General features: G+C 49.0%; 1 protein-coding gene across 28 annotated transcripts in view; it reads right to left on the bottom strand.

Moving 5' to 3' along the window:
• IL3RA (interleukin 3 receptor subunit alpha) overlaps positions 1–15608 on the bottom strand; it is a 42614-nt gene extending 27006 nt beyond the window's left edge. For 16 of the 28 annotated variants that reach the window (XM_067023331.1, XM_067023330.1, XM_067023323.1 and 13 more), the window contains exons 1-4: positions 15252–15574; positions 12861–12959; positions 4027–4169; positions 1173–1287 (exon numbers count right to left, since the gene is read on the bottom strand). In XM_067023331.1, coding sequence (XP_066879432.1) covers positions 1173–1287; positions 4027–4169; positions 12861–12959; positions 15252–15411 — 517 coding nt within the window. In that variant the 5' untranslated portion in view covers positions 15412–15574. Of the gene's footprint in view, positions 1–1172; positions 1288–4026; positions 4170–12860; positions 12960–15251 lie in introns of all 28 variants that reach the window. The other 12 variants (XM_059050694.2, XM_067023342.1, XM_067023339.1 and 9 more) reach the window with 12 other exon arrangements.
• Between the last annotated feature and the right edge of the window lie 955 nt (positions 15609–16563).

Consider the following 16563-nt stretch of genomic DNA (forward strand, 5'->3'; position numbering starts at 1 on the left):
ATGTATAACTGAGTCACTTTGCTGGACAGCAGAAATTAACACATCGTTGTAAATCAACTATACGTCAATACAATTAAAAAAAAAATTTTTTTTTAAGTGAGTCCCTTTTTAGCGATCCTTGTGAATTCTCACGCGGTTCTAAGAAATAATAGAGACATACATGTAGCGCTTACCGTTTCTGCAATGGTAACAACTCCCGTCCCTGCAAGGCTCCCCGCCCATGGCCCGCCCCCCCCGTGACCCTATATACCCTCACCGGACCCCTCCTGTCCCCAAACCTGCCCACCTAACTCTAACCCTAAGCAACGCCCAACAGTCTTTTAGGAGCTATCTTTCTCTTACTATCTTTCTCTTTGCCTACTACTCCTCAGCTAAAGTCCGTCGCCATCAGAACCCTATTTTTTTTTTTTTTTTGCGGTACGCGGGCCTCTCACTGCAGTGGCCTCTCCCGTTGCCGGAGCACAGGCTCTGGACGCGCAGGCTTAGCGGCCATGGCTCACGGGCCCACGTGGGATCCTCCCGGACCGGGGCACGAACCCGCGTCCCCCGCATCGGCAGGTGGACTCCCAACCACTGCGCCACCAGGGAAGCCACCAAAACCCTGTTTTTAAGAAGTAACATATTTTGGTTGAAACCTGGATCAGCTAGAGTCATGAAAGACATTTTTTTTTTTAATGAAAGGGGAAAAGGAAAATCCAACAACATAAACTGCGTTTCCAACAGTTTGGAAAACTGCATTTCCAAACAGTGGAAATGTGCTCTTCTCAGAAGAGCACAGTCTTGTGATATTACAACTTCCTAACGAAGAGCACAGGAAATGTGCAGACTTGCTATTGGTGTTCTCTCTGTCCCAACTGTATGTGGGATCAGCCAAGTTGTTTGCTTGACATGAGGAAAATGATAAAACTCCGTTCTCAAACTAAAAAGACAAAACAAAACAAAAGAGCAAAACCACAAGAACAACAACAAGGAAACTGCTCTATGTTTCTACGGTCCTGTTCACCCAGGCAGGTGCCGTGCATAGAATCGCATGAGACCCTCCGAGATGGTCTTTTTTCCACAAAGCTCTGTCCCTGCAGACCCGTCCAAGGTACAAACCATGATTTTGGTATTCAGAGCACTGACGGGTGATTGAGAGCAAAGGAAGCCCCGAGAGAGCATCTTTCCCTCACCTTGACGAGGATACTGAAGCCACGCGGAGAACGGCTGGCCTTTGGTCACCGTCACGCTGTAGTTTGTCACTTGACATGACAAGTCAGAAATATTGCAATACGTTCCTTTCCGTGCCTGAGAGAGACAGAGCAATCTATTCACAATCGGGGCCGAACTAATAAAACACGGAGACTTTAGATTTTAAAAAAAAGACAGAAAGCAAATCATAAGTTTTCTTTAGTTTTCCTCAACATCCAAAGCCGGAGTCTCGGTATTCATGCAGAGAGAGAGAGAGAGAGAGAGGGAGATGAGAATGAGGAAACCACTCACCAAAAGGAAAAAATATCCTAGAAGGTCCTAAGACAGAGTTGACAGAATGCCTTGATATTTTGAGAAGATATTTAGCCATTTGGCCAAGAATGTGATGGTAAAGTAGAGATGGACAAACTGGGCAAACAGATAAAACCTTAAGGAAATGGAAATGATTAAATTTAGGAGAGACAGTCATTTGTGTAAGAAAGGGAAGAAAAATCCCCGTTAACCACATGGCTCAGGTGTGAATAGTGTTTATATGGTTATAATCAACTGAATATTTGTCGAGAGAGGAGAGAGTGTGAGCCCAGGAGGGCAGCTGCTGGGGAGGTGAGCTGGGGGTAGGAAATAGAGAATGAAGCCTCCCGCCCCTTAGGAGAAAAATCAACACCATTTGGCTAAACTGAATGAATCAAGAATTTGTGTTATAGAGAGATGCAGAGGTCTAGAACAACAGCATCAGGTGTAAAAAGGTAAAAAGTGATGTCTCACTGAAAAGTTGCTGTTTTCTCATCACGAACCCCGTACGACTCTTTTCCTCTTTAAACTCTGTGCAGGTATTGCTTTGATTTGAAAACAAAAAAACAGGAAAAGAGGCAGGAAAATTCGAGAAGCAAAAAGAAGGCTTGAGAATTGAGTGGTCCTTGTCCTCAAGGCAGCAAACTGTGGCCACCACCACCCAAGGATGCAGATACAGCATATGAGGGAATCTCAAGGGGGTCCCATATTGTGAAATTGTCCGCTACATTGGCTTCTACTTCAGCCGTTAGAAAAATAGCTAGATATTTAATATATTTAATATACATACATTTAAGTATATATTTAATATATTTGATTTCTATTGATGCAGTGCGTGAAGGAATCATGCAACTTGATTTTAGTCCTATTTATTTATTTATTCTGGCTGCGCCGGGTCTTAGTTGAGGCACGTGGAATCTTCGTTGCGGTGTGAGGGATCTTTAGTTGCGGCACGTGGGATCTAGTTCCCCGACCAGTGATCAAACCCGGGCCTCCGGCATTGAGAGCACGGAGCTTTACCCACTGGACCATCAGGGAGGTCCTCAATTTTAGTCCCTTCTGGAAACTGGGCGAGTACGGTTTATTCTATAGACTGTCATTTCTCCACTGATTGGAACTATTTTCTTAACGATGTAGAAAATTCCCCCAAATGCCTCTTTCTGTTTTTGCATTGTCGTGTGCCCCTTTAATCCACCCCACCTCTCTCAGGCCAATACCTCTCTTTGGACGATGGTAGCTTCTTAGTACATTTTGATACTTGGGAGGGCAAGTTCTTAATCACTAGCCTTCCTTATCAAAATTTCTTGGTTCTGGGCTTCCCTGGTGGTGCAGTGGTTAAGAATCCGCCTGCCAATGCAGGGGACACGGGTTCGAGCCCTGGTCCGGGAAGATCCCACATGCCGCGAGCAACTAAGCCGGTGCGCCACAACTACTGAGCCCACGTGCCACAACTACTGAAGCCCGTGTGCCTAGGGCCCGTGCTCCGCAAGAAGAGAAGCCACCACAATGAGAAGCCTGCACACCGCAGCAAAGAGTAGCCCCCGCTCGCCGCAACTAGAGAAAGCCCGTGTGCAGCAACAAAGACTCAATGCAGCCAAAAGTAAATAAATTAATTTTTAAAAAAATTTCTTAGTTCTTCTGCAACATTTGTTCTTGCAGATAGAGTTTAGGGTCAACTGGCCAAGCTCCATTAAAATCCCATAGGGGTTTGTCATGAACTGGATTGTGCCCTAACCCCCCCCTAAAAAAAAAAAAAAACCTCATATATTGAAATCCAAACACTTAATGGGAATGTATTTGGAGTTGGGGGTCTTTAAAGAGGGGATGAAAGTAAAATGAGGTCATTAGGGTGGGTTCTGATCCCAGAGGACTGGTGTCCTTATAAGAAGAGGAGATCAGGACACAGACACGCACAGAGGGACGACCCCGGGAGGACACAGGGAGGAGACGGCCGTCTACACGCCCGGGAGAGAGGCCTCAGGAGGGACCAGCCCTGTCCACACCTGGATCTCAGATTCCAGCCTCCAGGACTGGGAGAAATAAATGTCTGTTGTTTAAGCCGCCCCGTGTGTGGTGCTTTGTTACAGCAGCAGCCCAAGCAGACTAACACGGGGTCCGATTTGGATTGTATTCAGTTGAGCGTAATTTGAGGGAACCAAGGTTCTTCCCAAGGACGCTGACAGGTGCGTCCTTCTCATGAAACACGCTCTACGGTTGGAATTCTCACCACGGCCTCTTCATGAGATGTGTCACAGTTCTCATGCCCTCCGAACCCTCTGATACAGGAGGGGATTTGAGTGGGGGGCAGGGGATGGTGGAGGGGGACAGTGTTTCCCGAGGTCTCACTTTCAACTGGGCTTGGTTCTCTACCTGCAGTATCTCAGCCCATTTCCACCCCAACCCTGTCTAGTGGGTACCATTCTGGATGTCTTACAGATCAGGAGCCCCAAGCCGCAGTGCCCGTAAAGGACCCCACGTTCCACAGCTGAGCCCAGGAGCAGAACCCGTGTCTCTGTGATGCTAAGTGCAGGGAAGACGGTTTACCTTAGTGAAAGGTTTTGAATTGATGAAACACGTAATTTCGGAGACGTTTCCATGGAGGTCCCAGGTCAATCTTTTTCTTTCTGGATCCATCCTTAGGTTCTTAATCGGTGGGTCTGGATCGGAAATTTCTATAGGGTAAGAGTCTGGAGAGAGGCACACAACGCTTAAACTTGTCCTACTCATTTACCCCTTGGGAAGTTGAGTTCCACACGGAGAAGTGGTTGCCTGGAGCACGCAGAAGCCCCGAATCTGTAGTACCTTAGTGAGCTCGCCAGCTCGCCCCCCCAACAACGGGGGAAGAAAGTCAGAAAAGCAGATCACTTCCGCCGTCCGCGTTGATGTGAAATGCACCTTTCTTATCTATGTATGTCAAAGAAGGCCGTTTTCACTGAAAACGAGTTGAGGCTTAGAGAGTTGGCTCAGTGTCTGCTCTACAGACTGAGATTTCGGAATGCTTTGCAAGTTGCAATAGAAATTTTAATGTAAGGACTTCCCTGGCGGTCCCGTGGTTGAGACTTCGCCTTCCAATGCAGGGGGTGCGGGTTCGATCCCTGGTTGGGGAGCTGAGACCCCACACACCTCGGGGCCAAAAAACCAAAACATAAAACAGAAGAAGTATTGTAACAAATTCAATAAAGACTTTAAAAGTGGTCCACATCAAAAAATCTTTAAAAAAAAAGTAATTTTAATGTGATATATTAAAATATATAAATTTTAATGTAATATATTTCTAATGTAATATATACCATGCATATATGAGATGTAATATATAAAAGTATATAAACTTATATACAAGTCTATATAATGGAATATGTATTTTCATAAAGTGGGAGACATGATCATTACACAATGATATTTATGTTCTTACACAGAGTGCCAGAGGAATTCTCATCTTCTTGGAAATCCACCCAAAATGCATACATCTAAATACATTTTGAAGTGTAATCAAAGCACATATATATTCGTATGATGCTGTCAATGGGGACAGAGGTCAGAGTTTGCAGACCAAAGGATTCCACATGTTTTATCAGTGACTTGCTTCATGAAGCAATCACATAGGGCCAACAACTCAAAGCTATAAAAGTCCATCAGACATTTCTTCAGCTGTTATCTGTGACCCCTCATTTAGAGGATTTCGCAGAAATGACTGTTTATAAACCTCAAGCACTGTGATCGGTTATCAGGATCAACAACCTTAGTTTGACAAGCAAGACCAAACCCTAGGAATATCCTGGTTTCTGGCATGATCCCAACCTATAAGGATAATTTATTCCTTAAAAAACAACTTCCCGGGCTTCCCTGGTGGTGCAGTGGTTGAGAATCTGCCTGCCAATGCAGGGGACACGGGTTTGAGCCCTGGTCTGGGAGGATCCCACATGCCGCGGAGCAACTAGGCCCATGAGCCACAACTACTGAGCCTGCGCGTCTGAAGCCTGTGCTCCGCAACAAGAGAGGCCACGATAGTGAGAGGCTCACGCACCACGATGAAGAGTGGGCCCCGCTCACCACAACTAGAGAAAGCCCGCGCACAGAAACAAAGTCCCAACACAGCAAAAAGAATTAAATTAATTAATAAACTCCTACCCCCAACATCTTCTTTAAAAAAAAAAAAAAAAAAACTTCCCTAGGGAAATTTCTTACAAGTGAAAATGTAAATTTTAATGGATTCTTATGCCTCAGAATTTATATTCACTTCTTCCAAAACAACAGTAAATATCATTAAAACAGCTATGAGTGATGCAGTAGAAAATATGAGTTTTAGCATATTTTTATTACATTTCAGCTTGGTTTTAATTTTTATAACTTTATTTACAACTTTATTTTAAAATTAAAATTTTAAAATAATCTTCATAATCTAATATGAAATGTACATATATAAAATTATATATATTTATATAAATAAGTGCATATATATTTAAAGAACATAACAAAGGAGTTTTCTGTCACTATGTTTTCCATAAAATCTACCTATGCTCCTTTAGAGTGGTTATTATCCACCCAATTACAGTTGTGCCCACAAATGAAAAAGAACTTTAATGCAAAAAGAAGAAAGTAAAAGCAAATCTGTAAAGACGAAATGAAACAAAATCAATGCAAATGCACATAGGCATGTTTAATGCAATATACTTGTGACCCTCCAGTATTCTGAAAGAAAAGGGACATAGTATTCTCAACCCTACAGCTTTTGAAAAACTACAGATGTGGGAAATACTCTTCCAGTCACGATAAAGTAGTCTCAGATGTATCTCTCACCATAAGCCCCTAGAAAACTGGGCCAAATATATAAATCAACTATTTTTAGACTTTCTGAAAACTAAGAAGAACAATTCTGAGAGTGTATTTTGGGGTGGGAGACATTCACAATCCAACGGGACAAGGTGGAGAGTCCTTGCTGAACACTGAGAAGTCAGTAAAGACCCCAGAAGAGCCATGCCTTTGTTAGTGGAGAGAAAAAACTAAAGGTGACTCACCTTGAAAAAACTTCAAAACAAGGCAACCCACCAATAAAGGAATGGCCTGCTGAAACAAAACTCACCATCTTTAAAGAAGGCAACCAAAGCAGACCCTCACTAACCCATCCTTCACAATATCCAGCACCCAATAAAAAATTACTAGACACGCAGAGAAGCAGGAATGTGTTGGCTGTGACCAGAAGAAATATCAGGTCATAGAAATCGTCCCCTAAGTGGCCGATGATGAAATTAATAGAGAAGTCCATTAAAACAGCCACTATAAATATGTTAGAGGACTTGAAGGAAAACATGAACACTACGCAGTGAGGAATGGAAGATGTAAAGGAAGAACCAAACAGAATTTTTAGAGGTCGAACATATAGCATCTGAGATGAAAAAATTCACTTGGATGAACTGGAAGACAATGGAAACAATCTATGCTGAAGCCCCCAAAGAAAAATATTGGAAGAAATTATGGCCAAACATTTTCCTAACTTAATGAAAATTATAAACCTACAGGCCCAGGAAGTTCAAAAACCCTACCTAGGATACACAGACACACACGTACCAACAAACACACAAATAAACAAGCACAAACACTGAGACACATCATCCTCAAATGCCTTTTTTAAAAAGTGGTATCAAGAAACTCTTTAAAAACCAACGGATGGGCTTCCCTGGTGGTGCAGCGGTTGAGAGTCTGCCTGCCCATGCAGGGGACACGGGTTCGTACCCCAGTCCTGGAGGATCCCACATGCCACGGAGCGGCTGGGCCCATGAGCCATGGCCGCTGGGCCTGTGCATCCGGAGCCTGTGCTCCGCAACGGGAGAGGCCACAGCAGTGAGAGGCCCGCGTACCGAAAAAAAAAAAAAAGAAACAAAACAAAACAAAACCAACAGAAAAAAGACACAGCACCTATCAGAGAACAAAGATAAGAATTTCTGCTGATTTCTCTTTAGAAACAATGAGAGACAGAAGATAACAGAACAACTTCTCCAAATGCTGCAAGTAAACAATACAAATCCTGGTCAACCTAGAATCTATATCTTAGCGCTAAATGGAAGGTGAAATATAAAGACTTTTTATAGTAACAAAAAGTGAAAGGGTTTTTTTATTGTATTTTTTGATTTGTTTGTTTTTTTGCCAGAAGAGCAGGTCTGTAAGAAATGTTTTTTAAAAAGGTTTTTCTGGATGAAGGAGAAGTCACCAGACGGAAACTCACAAAGGAATGTGGAAACAAGGTGAGCAGAGATGCAACAAAAGCATATCAGAAATAGTAAAAATGTGGGCAAACATGTAAAACTTTCCCATTTTTTAATGTTTTTAAAAGATAATTCTTTAAAAGAAAAATATTGTATTGTGGGCTTATAGAGATGTAGAAGTACATGTGTGATGTGGCCTAAAGGAGGAGGCAGGAAGTAACAGTATACTGTTTTGAGGTTCCTATGTTCTATGTGAAGTAGAATAACATTATTTGAAGATAGTATGTACTGAATGAATCATCCCAGAGGAACCACACAAGCAATGGAACAAAGAGGGCTAGCCCAAAAGCCAATGGTAGAGAAAATAACAAAAACAAAAAAAGCACTAAAAAAGTAACTAAAAAGAAGTCAGGAAAGGAGGGGCGAGAAAAAAAAAGAAAAGAAAAACCGAAAAAAAAAAAAAAAAAACAACAGCAAACAAATAGCAAAATGGTAGAATTAAACTCAATCATATTAATAAGTTCATTGCACTCAAATGGTCTAAACACTCCAGTGAGAAGGAAAGTTTGTCAGACTAGATTTTATTTTTTTATTTTTTATTTTTTTTATTTTTTATTTTTTTGCGGTATGAGGGCCTCTCACTGCTGTGGCCTCTCCCATTGCGGAGCACAGGCTCCGGACGCGCAGGCGCAGCGGCCATGGCTCACGGGCCCAGCCGCTCCGCGGCACGTGGGATCTTCCCGCACCGGGGCACGAACCCGTGTCCCCTGCATCGGCAGGCGGATTCTCAACCACTGCGCCACCAGGGAAGCCCCAGACTAGATTTTAAAAGTACCCTACAGTATGCTGTCTGCAAGAAAGTTACTTTAAATATAGTTTAAACGGCAATAATAGGAAAGCATATTTTATGCAAACTCTAACTGTATAAAACCTAGGATTTTATCCCAGGATCTTATTTCCAGGGGTAAGAAGGGACCATTTCAAGTGATAAAGTGGCCAATTCATCCTAATATATGTGCTCTCAATAGTCATTTTCAAAATACATGGGGCACAAGCACCACCTCCCTCTCTAATAGAACAGACAGACAGAAAACGGGAGGGATATACAGGACTTGAACAAAATATCAACAATTTGACCTAACTGACATTGTTGGAACACTCTAACCAATGACAGCAGGGTGCACATTTTCTTTTTTATGGGTGGGGGGCAGTGAGCCGCACAGCTTGCGGGATCTTAGTTCCCTGACCAGGGCTGGAACCCGTGTCCCCTGCAGCGGAAGTGCAGAGTCCTAACCACTGGACCGCCAGGGAAGTCCCAGGATGCACATTCTTATCAAGTGCAAACAGAAGGTTCATGACAATACACCTTGCACTGGTATGGGGAGTGTCAGTCCTTTTAAAAAGGTTTAAATCATTCACTGTGTATATATTCTCTGACTACAATTCTCTCTTGATGAAATTCAAGATCAGTCTTTTAAAATCTGGAACACACCAGATATTTGCAAACAAAACAACATACTGATAAATTATCACGTGCATCCTAGAAGAAATCACAGGAAATGTAGAAAATATTTTGAACTGAATGAAAATGAAAGCAAAGAAAAAAAAAAAACAAGTGTGATGCAGCTACAGCAACGCTTACAGGAAAATTTATAACATTAAATGTTTATGTTAGGAATACAGAGTTTAAATTCAAGAATCAGTTTCCACATGAAGACGTTAGAGAAAGAAGAACAAATTAAACTGAAAAGAAATTAAACCTAAAGCAAAATCCCTAAAAAAAATAAAGGGAACAAAAAAAAAAAATCAGTGAAAAAGAAAGTGGAAAAACTATATCGATAGTCAAGGAAACCAAAAGCTGGTTCTATACAAGAGACAATATAATTGAAAACCGTCTCTCTCGCTACACTGATCAAGAAAAAAACAAAAAAAGACCCATTTTAGGAATGACAGAGGGGACACTGATACACATCCTGAAAGACATTGTAAGAAGAATTGGGGGTAATTTGAACAAAAGTTATGCCAATACCTTCAACAATGTATGACCTGAACCAACTTCTTGAAAGACACACATTAGCAGTACTGACATAAGTAGCAAACCTGAATAACCCTGTAAGTATTTAAAGGAATAGAATATATAATGAAAAAGCTTCCCCAAAAGAAAGCATCAGGCACAGATGGCTTTGCGGCTGAATTCCACCAGCCGTTTAAAACAGAAATAATAACAATGTGCAGAAACTTTCCAAAAACAGAGGAAAGGCAGGAAACATGTTCTGACTCACTGTATGAGGCCACCGTTATCCCGATACCAAAATCGAAACATTAAAAGTAAACTAAAGCCCAATACGCCTTGTACTCCTGGACACAAAATTCCTTCACAGAATACTAGCACATAAAATCAGGTAAAGTATAAAAGTGGTAACACCTCCTGACTCAAGGGATTTACTCCAGGAATGCAAGGTTATTTTAACCATCACTATAATTTGCCCCTTTAACAGAAAACTGGTGACCTTCTCAATAGAGGCAGGAAAACATTTTGACAATGTTTCACACCCCTTTGGGATTAAAAATTCTCAGCAAACTAGACATGGACGAAAACGTCCTTCCCGTGATAAATCTTTGAAAATCCTGGCGCTAATTCAGACTCAGTAGGGAAAGACTAACCACTTCTCTGTATGATTCGAACAAGACAAGGTGTCTGGTTTCAACGCTTCTAGTCCTCCGTGTCCTGTACCCACGGCCCCTCTCATGCACTTTGGCCAATGTTGCAGTTTTAGGGCACTTTAGGGGGGAAATGTCAGAACTGTACAACACGCTGACTGCTTCCTTCAGCTTTGGGCTCCTAGAAAGCGACTCACTTCCTGCCTGTGGTCAGTGACCCCAGAATATCCTTGGGCCTGATGTCACCACAAAGGTGGCAGTGGCCTCAGCCCAGAACAAGAGGGGGCAGACAAAGACAGGATGCGGGGGTGGGAGCCTCAGACTCGGAGAAAGCCCCCTCCCCTCCCAGACCTCCTGCATCTCCCCGACCCTCTGGTCACCAGGCACGGCCACGTGACTGACTTGGAGTCCAGGAAATGGACAGAAGCAACGTGTGGTCCTTTTAGCCCAAACCTCAAAAACTCCCGTGTGATCCTTCTACAAACTCCTCCAAGGAGATGATGGAGCCTCCCGGGTCCATCCCTATGTAAGGATCCCGGGTCTGTACATGGAGCAGAGCCACCTGGGGTGGACTGAACTGTGTCCTTTCCCCAGCCCTCCCCAAATCACGCTGGAGTCCTAACCTCAGAATGGGACCTTAGCTGGAAATAGGGTGAGTGCAGATGTAATGAACTAAGATGAGGTCTGCTGCCATACTGTGGCCCTAACCCAATCCAACTGGTGTCCTTATTAAGAGGGGAAATTTGGGTACAGGGACACACCCGGGGAGAACCCCCTGTGAAGACGGGAGGGAGGTGGCCACAAGCCCAGGGACGCCTGGAGCCCCCAGAAGCTGGAAGAGGCGGGAAGGACCCTCCCCTGGAGCCCCTGGAGGGAGCGCGGCCCTGGGACACCTTGACCTCAGACATCTGGTCTCCAGGACTGGGGTAAATAAATGTATGTCCCTTAAGTCCTCCAGACTATGGTATTGTGTTAAGGCAGCCTGAGCTGAGTAAGCCAGCAGCCCCCAGAAGAATGATACCTATGCCCCAACACACACACACACACACACACACACACACACACACACACTCACACCATCTGAACTCCACTGCTCTTTGAGGAAGGAACAAACTTCTCACGCTTAGGCAATGCTGTGGCCATCCCGGCAGCGCAGGGCCCCGCGCCTGATGCAAGCACCCGGCATCCACGGTGAGCTGTGCGAGCTGTGCGAGCTGGACAGGAGGCTTGGGCGCTGTCCCGGGCCCACCGTTCGCTCAGCGAAGCCCTGATGGGAGGGGCTCCTCTGCAGACCCTCCCCAAGGCAGCATGCCCGCCTGGAGGGCACCATACCTCTTGCACTCCTGTAAGCATCCAGGGTTTGCACCCCGAGTTGGGCGCCCTCACTACTGGACGCCCAGGAAACGCAGCCTCTCCGCACCCCAGGGCCGAGGGCGCGGCTCCCCTTGGGGGTTCTGCTGGGATGTTCTCTCTCGGCCACACCTGGCACCCGAAGGCAGCCGGACCCCGACAGTCAGAGGTGGGCACGGCAGCTTCAGAACCGACATCACTCTCTTTGCCCGCCTATCGCATGTCACTGTCGACCTTCACTAGCATGTCGTGAATTGTTTCCTACCTATCACCGTCATGCTTGAAGATGGTGGGAACTTCCTGGACGCCACGGAGACCCTGGCTGGCACCCTCCCCCCCATAAATCTCCGTTACGAACGTGAGATAAACAGGATGGAGTTGCCCCAGACGCATCTTACTCGTTGCTCGTCTGCCTGTCCAAGCCCCAGACGACGCATCTCTTACGACACCTGGATTTCTATCTCCCAGTCCCGGAGGCCAGGATGCTATAGGATTGGTTCCTCCCAGAGGCTCAGAGGGAGAATCCATTCCAGCTGGAGAATCTCTGCAGCTTCTGGGGGCTACCCCGCCCCAGTCCTGGGCGTTCCTGCACTTGTGGCGGCATCACCCCAATCTCTCCTCTATCACCACCTGGCTTCTCCCTGTGTCCATGCCCGGGTCCAAATCTCCCCTCCTTAAAAGGACACCCATTGTTCTGGATGAGGATCCACCCACATGACCTCATCTTAACTCAAGGGCGTGTGTAAAGACCCTATTTCCAAATAACTCCCACTGACAGGTTCTGCTCGTTAGGACTTCAGCGCATGAATTTGGTGAGGACAGAGTTCAGCCCATCACCCTAACGTCTGCACGGGGTTCTTCCGACCCAGAGAGAGGGTGATAATAAATGCAAGAAAACTGACGGGCCCCAGCGCCCTAGCTACACCAAGAGCTCTGGATGTAGTGTCTTGACCGTATCGGGATGAACATCCTGTCTGTGAGGTACCAGGTTTGCAAGGTGAACCCGCCGGGGTGACTGAGGGGAAGGCTGCATGGGAAGTGTCTGCACTATCTCTTATGGCAGCCGAGTGACTCGACCGTGAGCCCGACGTCAACAGTTTCACTGAAAAACAACACAGCCCCAGGGACCCACAGACCGCACGTGGCTTTTCCTCCGGCTTTTCCTACCGTGGTCTGGTGGCAGCAGGCCGGAGACAGGCACCAGGAACACCGCCAGCCAGACGAAAGCCATGGCCAAGGCAACTCCCGCAGGAGGGTGGGCGCCAGCTGGAGGGGAAGAGACAGTGGCCGCGTGGGGTGGCTGCAGGGAGGGGCTGAGCCCCCCACGGGGTGTCTTGCTCAGAGGGCGGGGAGCTGCTTCCGGGAGGGGAGCCTCCCGTGCGTGTGCACGTGTGTGTGCATGTGTGCATAGGCGTGTGTGCACGTGTGTATGATCCGTGTATACCGCATGCCTGTGGGCATGTGTGTGCACATATTGTGTTTATGTGTCTGTGCACTGTGTATGCATATGTGTGCACGTGTGTATCTCTGCGTCTTGTATATGCATCTGTGTGCACTGCATGTCTCTATATGCATAGGCACGCATGTGTGTGCACACATTACATGTGTTTATGTGTCTCTGTGTCTGCTGGGTATGCATACGTGTGTCTGTGTGTGTGTGCGCACATTACACAGGCCTTTGTGTGTCTGTGTGTGCGTGCATGTCTGTGTGCACACATGTGTGTATTCTGTGCACACATTACACAGGTCTGTGTGTGCGTGTGTACATGCATGCCTGTGTGTATGCACGTCTGCATATTTGTGTCTGCATGCCTGCATGCCTGTGTGTGTGTGCATTCGTGTGTGTGTGTGAGTGTGCGTCAGCCTCTTTAAAAGCTCCCGCCCTGGGGTTTGAGCTCACCCTTGGCTCCAGGCCCATCCCGGAACCCAGAAAGCACGCTCCACACAGCACCAGGAAATACTGGGCTCCCAAAGCAGTGGAAGGAGGTTTAGTTGAGAGCGTGAAGCACAACGCAGAGTTTCCTGAACAGACCGAGTTACAGTCACTAAATCCTGTGCTGTCTCATTGTTCCTGCCAGACTTTTCCCCCAGGTCCCCATGAAGCTCCCCTCTGCACGCCGGCTCTCCTGGACCCTCCCCCCGGGGTCCACCTTCTGCACCTTCTGGGCCCCAGCGGCAGGGTCTCCCGACGGATCCCACCCATTCCCCGCCCCCCCTGCACCTGAGTCACTCACGCAAATGCCCTTGGCACCCAGAGGCCGGCGGCCCGGGGCTGCCAACCGAGCAGAGCCTTGGACCCTCAGCTGCCTCGGGGGCCACACCCCCAGCAGGGCCGCAGGCTCTCTGTGCCGGTCAGGGTCGCCCGAAGACCTGAGCCCCACTCCCTGCCACCCCACCAGGAGCATCTCGGCTGGGACAGAGGAGGGGGCCCAGGACGCACCCTACCTCACTCAGGGCCTGTCCGGCACCCCATCATGAGATCCAAGCAGGACTCCATCCATCTGGGCTCTCACCCGCTCCCCCGTCCAGGTCTGGGGCTCCCACAAGATTCCCCGGGACTGACCTGGTCCACCCAAAGTGCCAACTTTCACACACAGTTGACACCAGAAGCCGACACCCAGCGTCCTTCTTGCTAAGCTGGGTGCAGGGCAGCCCGAGAGACCCCTTTCCAGGACAAGGCAACGGGTCAGATCCAGAGCTGGCCGTCACGGGGAGGCACCCGGGACACATGCCCAACGACCCACAGAGCCTCAGAGGAAGGCGCCTCCAAGCCGAGCCTCACGACCCAGGGCAGTTTACTGCCGCCGCGCTTACAAAAGGTCCAAGCGACAGATCCACGGGGAGAAAAAGACCACAACTGCGACCAAGTATCGGATGGGCACGGCCTCGGGCTCCCCTTTCATTGACGAAGACGGGCCCCCGTGGGCGTCGAGGCAGCGGGGGGCGTCTGTTCCTGGCGTCGGAGAAGCCCACGTCCTTTAAAGACCCACACTGCGTGAGGGTCATCGTCGTACCCTGCTGCCCCCGGATCGCGAAGGCGGCAAGAGCCAAGCTCCCCGGGGCCGGGGCTGGGGCTGGGCTCGGCGGGACAGGGGCGAGATAAGGGGCCCCGGGGCTCTGCACCCCGGCAGCTCGCCTGCCTGCACCTGGGGGCAAGTGTGAGCCTGCGAGAGTCGGGGGCACTGTGATCAGGGGAGCCCCTCGTCCGGGGAAAGCCTCTCCGTACAGTTCATCCACTCGGCCAACGCACGGTCAGGACGCGGCGCAACACACAGAGCTGGTCAGGACGCGGCGGGCGTCCAGCCTCGCACCGGGTGACGCCGCCGTCGGATCCCGAAACCGGGGTCAGTGAGACGGTCAACGTCCTCCTCGGGCATAAAGGCTGTGAATCCGTTGTGTGTGGCCCCGGATGACACACCTCAGCTGCCACGAGCTGCGTTCAAATCCTGGGGGTCCCCCCCCACGCCCCCGGGGCTGGCGGTCAGTACCGAGTCTCCAGGGACAGCCGCCCGCGGCGCCGCCTGCCTTCTGCCTCTTAGCCCGGCCCCGGGGGCTTACCTGGGATGCAGAGCTCCGTCTGGCGGGAGAGAGGCGAGAGGCAGAGCCTCTCCTGGTGCTGGCCGAGCTGGCCTGGGGGGCGGGCTCCGAGCGCTCCTTGCTTCTCGGCTGTGCAGCAGGCAGCCTCCCCAAAGAGAAAGCACTTTGTTTCTTCTCTCATCAGTGTTTTTATAGCCTCCGGGGTCAGCCCCACCCCTAACAAATAAGCCCCAGTGAGGGGGGCGGCGGGGAGACTGTATTGAGGGTGTGACCAGGTCTAGGAGCTCTCTGCTCCCAACTCAGAATTACGTCGGGGGTCAGGAACATGAGTGCAGCTCTGTACTCTCCTGGAAGGAACTCCTTTCAAAGTCTTCTTTTCCTGTTCTCACTTCTGTTTGTAGGTTCCTCTTTGTCACAATCCTAATGGCTTCCTGCCATTCCCCAGGCCTGAGCAGTTTCCTGGAGCCGTGTCATGGGTAAAGCCCGTCGGCATGAACGGGGCCCCCTTCCTTCGAGGTCCCGTTGGAAGGAGCACTCATGCCCAAGGGGACGGAGAGGTGACCCAGGGCCCCCGCGGCGCTGGCTGCACGGGACTCACGCGGCTCTCCGCCCGGCCCCTGGCGACCTGCTCCCAGGTGACCTTCCCTCACCAGGGCCCTCCCTGGGCATCCCTGGCCCTCGCGCTACACCCGTCACGGCTGCCAGGCTCCGGCCCCACGCGCCCGTCCGTCCACCCTCTCCCTTGAGGCAGGTCCTGTTGTCTCCTCCGGTGCTTCCTGTCTACTCCACACCCCCAATGCACGTCCACCTGGACTCTCAGAGCGCCATCTATTCAGAAACGGGGCTGTCACAGGTATAATGGATTAAGGTAACACAGGCTCCACCTGGAACTCGCTGGCCCCTATGTCCCATGGGACTGCTGTCCTCGTGAGAAGGTGGCCCCCGGGAGACAGGGACACAGGGAGGACACAGCCACCTAAGGACGGAGGTGGGAGGGAGGCGGCCACAAGCCCAGGGACGCCTGGAGCCCCCAGAAACTGGAAGAAGCAGGAAGGACCCTCCCCTGGAGCCTCTGGAGGGACCGCGGCCCTGGGACACCTTGACCTCAGACGTCCGGTCTCCAGGATGGGGGAGGGTGGATGCCTGTGGATTTAAGCCGGGCGGCTTGGGGTCCTTCGTGACGGCCGCCCACTTCCCACAGAGCATGAGTCTTGGTGGCTGGCTGGCCCCTCGGAGGGACAAACGCCGTGTCTCCCCAAGGGAAGGACCGGACGCCCATCCCCTCTGACCTCTCCAGGTCTGATAAGCAACTTGCCAAGAACCGAGGCAATTC

Source organism: Kogia breviceps, chromosome X, assembly GCF_026419965.1.
Source record: "Kogia breviceps isolate mKogBre1 chromosome X, mKogBre1 haplotype 1, whole genome shotgun sequence".
Lineage (NCBI taxonomy): Eukaryota > Metazoa > Chordata > Mammalia > Artiodactyla > Physeteridae > Kogia > Kogia breviceps.